The sequence below is a fragment of the Falco peregrinus genome, chromosome 10 (assembly GCF_023634155.1).
Source record: "Falco peregrinus isolate bFalPer1 chromosome 10, bFalPer1.pri, whole genome shotgun sequence".
Taxonomy (NCBI): Eukaryota; Metazoa; Chordata; class Aves; order Falconiformes; family Falconidae; genus Falco; species Falco peregrinus.
In genome coordinates, this window is record NC_073730.1 from 26219663 (window position 1) to 26226246 (window position 6584).

General features: G+C 50.8%; 1 protein-coding gene across 1 annotated transcript in view; it reads right to left on the reverse strand.

The window, feature by feature from the left end:
- Positions 1-6225, reverse strand: part of TRABD2B (TraB domain containing 2B) — a 295983-nt gene extending 289758 nt beyond the window's left edge. The window contains 3 exon segments of the mRNA XM_055815797.1: positions 4931-5449; positions 5451-5492; positions 5976-6225. Coding sequence (XP_055671772.1) covers positions 4931-5449; positions 5451-5492; positions 5976-6083 — 669 coding nt within the window. The 5' untranslated portion in view covers positions 6084-6225.
- Between the last annotated feature and the right edge of the window lie 359 nt (positions 6226-6584).

Genomic DNA, 6584 nt, shown 5'->3' on the forward strand with positions numbered 1-6584 from the left:
ACTGTAGTTTTAATACCTGCATAGTTTCACCCTCAACAGTTCCCCTGGTAAAGATGTAAAGCCACTCCACTAGTATTCAAAAGGAGTTTAAATGGAAAGATTTCTGTTTCTGCTGTATGAATTTCTACCCCAAGGTTAACTTTAATAGGGGAAATTTTTACCCGGGGGGGGGGGGGTGTGGGGGCGTGAAGGGCGCAACAGTTCAATTCAATTCAAGTGAACAAGCTGAGAAGTACATACACTATGCATAATCAAACCTTTTAACAGCATTTCTTTCAACAATATTCAGCAATCAAAACAGATGATACTAAGCTATTTTTGATGACTCTTGCCCTTTTCACAAAGACTAAAATTTTTTAAAAGCAAAAAGGTGCTACTTCTGTTAGGCAAAAAGCACTTTTCTTAAAAAAAAAAGATTATTTAAAAAAAAAAAAATCAGTAATACCCCCTCAATAAACTACGCAGACGGTCACAAAGTCAACTAGCTCTGAAACTGAGCCCTTTAATCCGGGTCAGAAAACTTTGAGCCTGGATCTCTCATTAGTATAAACTGGCAAATTTCCCTTGAAGTCAGTTGCAGTGGTCAGCTCTGAGAATCCCAGCTTTGCGATCACAGAAATGTTTCATTTTTACAGGGGACAGGGGAGATGGAGTAGCACATCCAGGCCACAGCCCCGTCTATATATTACTGCATCGTGCTGCTTTGCCACTGAAGGTCCAGCTTCAAGGCTGCAGATCTGTCAGCGACCAAACATGATGGACCACCCATTGGCCTTTTATTAACCAGCACTTGTTCCCCCCTCTAATCCCATCACTAGAGTAATCAAAGCTGCCATGTCCCAGGGTCTGATGGAACAGCAGGACCTGGGAAATGAAGGCTGATTTTGTTAACAAAGTCATTCCTGCCCCTTGAATGCTGTCTCATTGGTAGAAAGCATGGAGACGAGGTTTATTTGTGCAGAGAATGAGGCGGCAAAGAAATGAAAGGGGAAGAATGGTGAAGTGTGAAGTTTAATCTGGCACGGTCTAAAGTTTCTTTCTTTGAGGCCGTCTCTGATCCAATCAACACCGGTTTGATATTTAACATCTCCCCCTGCAGTTGGAAATGATACAGGCTGGAGAAGACCGGAGTCAGGGCTTTGCAAGCCCTGAGCAGCAGAAGGAGAGAAAAGGGGCTGCCAGGGGCTCCCCTCCGGCCCCAGAGCTTCCCCCACCAACAGGCCGGGATGGGGTCAGGCCCTGACACAAAATTCCCCTCGGGAACCTTGGGATTCAGGGCATCTGGCGCGAGCCGAATGCACATCCTCCCTGAAGAGAGCAAGCTCTGGGCGGGATGAGAAAGGGATTTTATTTCTACCTTGGAGGAAGGGATATCAACACTGTCTCCGTCTGGGGACCCTGCTGAGCAACAGGATCAAACACAAGCGAGGGCGACCATCCGCCTCCCCAGGGCAGAGCGGTTTGGGTAGAGCAGCCAGACCCTCCCCTTGTTGACCCTAGGGGCGTTCGGTGGGGACGCGATGCTGCCCGCGGGCACCCACCCCGGGGCGAGCAGGGGGCCCAGCACAGCCCACGGCGAGCAGGGCGGACGCAGACAGACCCAGCACCTGTAGGAGTCACCGTCACCGTCCTTACTCCAGCGACAGCGTATGCCAGCCTGGGGAGAGCTTTCCACCACACGAGGGTCCCAAGGAGGAGGGAAAGCTGGACCCTCTCCCAAGCCGGCCCTCAGATGAGTCCTCAGGGCCTGGCGTAGCACCGGCCGCAGTGGCCCTGCCGGGACCCCAAGAAGAGGTGGCCCTGAACGCCGTCTGCCCCCACCAGCTCTCCTCAGTCCTGGCCCATTTGATTTTGCACTTTTCTGGCCACCTGTAAACGAACATCCGGGCTGTAAGACAGAAAAGCTGTCCGCTTCCTCCTCTTTGCACGCCTCCCAGCTCTCTGTCCTGCCCTCAAGTGAAAACCCTGGCACTCGGTGTACCAAGCAGTGGTGAGATTTCAACCTGACCCAAAGCTGATCTGAACCACCCTGCTGCCAGGCTCCCCAGCCAGCCTTTTGCTGCCACTCAGACAACTTGCCACCAGCTGTACAACACCATACCCGAGGGCCCGGACTTTGTGCGACCAGCAGCTGCCAGAGTCCCAGGGCAGTGAGGATGCTCCCTCCAGCATCCAGGCAGCGGGACAGCAGGGTGACCGGCGCGGTGCCAGCCTGGGAAAGCAGCATGAAGCACTGAGCAGAGATTTCAGGGGGAGCAGAGCATCAAACTACAAAGTTTTGGGGTTTACAATAGAAAACAATGCGCCCTGCTCTACCTGCATGAGCTGGCTCTCCAGGAAGCGGCTAATTATATGAGCCACCTTAATCTTTTCATCCGGCTAAGACAATCAACATTTCAAAGCCACACACAGAACGTTTCAAAGATCGTTCCTGGTCAAAAATGCAAGTGTATCCGCTTTCTTTCAGAGCAGATCAAAACCAAGTACCACACCGGGACAACTCCTAGATTTCCTTCTCCTCATGGTATCAGATTAACAGATTTGGTGCATGTAGTCAGATTAAATATTTGCAGTAGCACAAAGCTGCCTTTGAGGGGAAGGAGTTTAAAAAAAAAAAAAAGCTTTTTTTTTTTCTTTTTTAATTTGCTTAGGGCAAAAATACTGGACTTTGGGGGACGTGGGAAACAAAAGCATTGACATGATTCAGCAAGGCACGGTTTTAAAACCTGGATTCTGAATGCAGAAATTATGTGCAGTATTCCTGTAACAGTAATGCTGAAAACAGGTAAAAACTGCTGATGCCCTTAGCAGATTTGGGATTGTAATTTATCACAGATGTTCTCATCAAACTATGCAAACACCTTACAAGGCAAAAGCTGCTCAATTTCTGATTTCCATTTGAGTGTGTTTTAATTACGTGTTGCTTAAAGAAGGCTCCAAGACCTGAAATTGGGAGGTGAAACCTGGCCAGAGTAATCCACTCCACTAAATTAGCACAGCAATACATGGAGCAGTGGGACTGCCAGACGGTGTGATAACATTACAAATTACTATTGTTAAACAACTAGCCAGGTGTCAGGATGCATGAAATCTAGAGGAAGCAAGAAAATAAATATCTGGTTTGTTTTGTTTAATTTTGTCTCATGTTGTTCTGGTGGCCTTGTTCCCAGAACAAGCTTCAATCTAGGAAAAATCCTCCTGAACACTGATCTGTTTTCAGCAGCAATGTCAATTCTCTGTAATAATTAAAATGTAATGTTATTTTTTTAATCAGCACAAACGTTTTGCATAAATGATTGTCCTTTACTTGCCAATAGCAGTAATATCTTTGCTGTTCTTTTTTAGATTACTATTGTAGGAAAACAAAGGGGAAATGTTTGTTTCTATTTAAAATTTAGAGAATGAGAGAAAAACAGTTATGGTAAGAGCAGCAGTGAATTTTGTACTCTGTCCCTCTTCCTCTCTCTGTTGCTTGCTTGCTCTCTCTAAAAAAGAAAAAAATGTAACATGATTCACATTTAAAAAGCTTCCAAGTGGTACATTTTTAACCAAGTGCGCTTGATTCTAACTGCCATTTTTGACCTAATACAACCAAATGCTATTGGATGTCTGGAATGGTTAATTATTTTTACCTTACATTAAAGGAGATCAACAGAGAGGATAGGCACTTAAACCTTTCAAACAGAAGAGGGTAAAACAAATTCCTTGATTTGCAGGTGTGTTAATTAATGCAAAGGTCCTGAGGGGCATTCTTTTAATTACTTTTGTTGATAAACATGAAAATCCCTCCAAAACCGTACCCAGTCAGTCTTCTCCTCTGAAGGCTGTATGCAAAGTTATGACTTCTAGTTGAACTGTTGGATGAACCAAATGTTAGCGAAAGCAAGACTTTTTCCCCTCAAAACAGTTCCCACAAGACTTCATGGGAGAAGGGGGTGCAGGCACTCTAAGGACATTTTAATCACCAAAGATCAGTCCTTTAATCCTTATTCCCACATCACCAAGGTTTTTTTTTTCTCAAAGTAGGACAGTAAGATAAGGCTGGAAACAGGCTGATCCAAAACTAATGACAAAAAGCAGGTTAAAAACGAAGTATCATAGCAGTAACTGACACCATCTTAAATTTCCCCTGGATTATTTGTTTTCTTCCACACACATTCATTTCCTGAATTTCTAGTAAATCTGATTTCATATAAACAGTTTCACAAAGCAAAGTCAATAGCTGTGACTGTGTTCCCGATTAATCCACTGAAATGAAATAGATCGTATGGCTTAGTATTTGGTTGTTTAAAGCTAAATCCACCGAAAGAATTCTGGAGTCCGGTTACACCAATAACTTTTGTTTCTTTATCTACATCCTCTTCTTTTTGCTGAACTTTACCTGTTCTAAAATTAAGAAAATCCATGCAGATTGCACACTTAATTTCGCCCAGTACAGGAGGGCAATGTAAGCCAGTTTGTTTTGACCTGGAGCGACTACTAAAAAGACAGCCGACAGTTTGCACATACTTATATCTATTTGAACAATGTCAAAAAATTTCTTTTTTCATCGTTCATGCTTCGTCCTCCTCCTGACAAGTACCACAGAGCTGCTTTACTTAAAAACAAACAAACAAAAAAACCCACTTTTCAACCAGCTCCAGGACAGGACAGGAGGTGTGGAAGTTTCCCTCACAAGTGGCAAGCCAGCAGACACACACATTCACACCCCGGACATTTGCCTCTCAAATAAATAATCCACATGATAACCACGCAGCCCTCGCTGCACAGGTGGCAGGTTTTTCGTGGGCTGCCCAGCCTGGCGCAATGGGGAATGGGCAGCCCACCCCACTGCAACAGGCTTGGGGTTCACCCGCATAAACCCACCAAAAGGCAAGGAGAACAGCCCCCACCTCCTGGCACAAGCCACGAGGCCCAGAGGCCTCCTTACCTGGGAGAAGTTGAGCCCGTTCAGTGGGTGACACTGCTCCTCCACCCTTTCCACCGCGCCCGTCGTCTTCTTCATCCTCTCGGCCTCCTGGGCGAGGTAGAGATCGAGCACCGGCACCCCTCTGGAGCGGATGTCCGTCTCCGTCAGGGAGTTCACCATGAGCATCACCCAAACGGGCCTCTTGCGCTCCCAGTTGCCGGCGATGGCGTTGAAGAGGTAGTCAGCGTAGAGCCCTTTGCCGCGCTGGTCCGGGGTCATCCAGTGGGGCAGCATCAGCTTGATGTAGTCCAGGTGGCGCTTGAGGCGGCGGTAGAGCTCGCGGGGCAGCACGTCCTGCAGGTTCTCCCCGTGGGGCAGCATCTGGCAGCTGGCCAGCCCCGAGATGGTGTAGGGGTCCGTGAGGTCCAGCTCGAAGTAGACGCTGGAGCTGGCGTGGAAGGCGGCCTTGGAGTTGTTGGGGATGAAGTCCCACACGCGCGTGTAGGGCACGTGGATGGTGCCGAAGAGATAGGCGGGGGGGGTCGCGGCGGATGGTCCAGAGGAAGGAGTTGAGCTCGCCTTGCTGCGGGGAGGATGGCGGGGGGCTGGTCAGCGGCGGGGGGGCAGCGGGGCAGCAGGCAGCCCGCGGTGGCAATGCCACCCTCGGGGGTGCCCGCGGGGAGGCAGGGGCCGGGGGCCCCGCTCCCCCGTGTCCCGCATAGGGGCTCGGAGCGCGCACGGCCCGCGGGCGCGGTGAGGCCCGCAGCGGCACCGGCCCGCCGCGACCCCCCCGCTCCCCCCCCCCCGCCGCCGCATCCCCCCGCGCCGGGCCGAGGGGCCCCTCCCGCCGGCAGCACCGACCCCTCGCGGGGCACGCGCGGGTTCGCGCCACACCTGCGGGGCCACGCGCCTGGGCCGCGAGCACACGCGCGGGAGGGGGGGGTCCATCCCCACGCGCCCCCCGCCCCCCCCATCCCGCCCGCGCCCCGGCGGCTCCCGCGGAGCGCCGCGACCGGCCGCGCATCCCCAGCGGCCGCGCCCCCCGGCCCGGCCCGGCCCGGCTCACCGAGCGGGGCAGGTCGCACTGCCCCGTGTCCATCTGCTCCCGCCGGGCCGCGGCGTCGGGCAGGAACCCCCCGAAGACGAAGCAGATCAGCGTCAGGTTGAGTTGCATCCCGCTTCCTCTCGCTCTCCTCTCTCTCCTTCCCAGATGAGCCTTTTTGGATTTCTAGGATCTTTTTTTTTTTTTTTTCCCTCCCCCTCCTCCTGCTCTTCCCCCTTTTTTTTTTTTTTCTGGGGCTTTTTTTTTTTTTTTTTTTATTCAAACAAACTTTGCCAGTCCCATCTGCATCTGACAAGTGCAGGGGGAAGGACTGGACGCCCCCTCCCTCCCATGCTCTCCCCCCTCCCGCCCTTTCCCACCCCCACCCCCTCTGGCTCCGAGCTTGTCAGAGGCGCTGGATGCTTTGGGGAGGACGGTTCTCATCGCCAGACTCCGCCATGCTTTGATTTCGCAGACCGGAGAAGCTCCCTTCCCGCCCCGCCGGTCCGGGAGGAGGTTGGGGCGGGGAGGGGGGGGGGGGGAATTGCCAGAAAAGAAAAAAGTAAAAAAAAAAAAAAAAAAAAAAAAATTTTTTTTCCTTTTTTTTTTTTTTTTTTAAATTCTGCGGCCAGG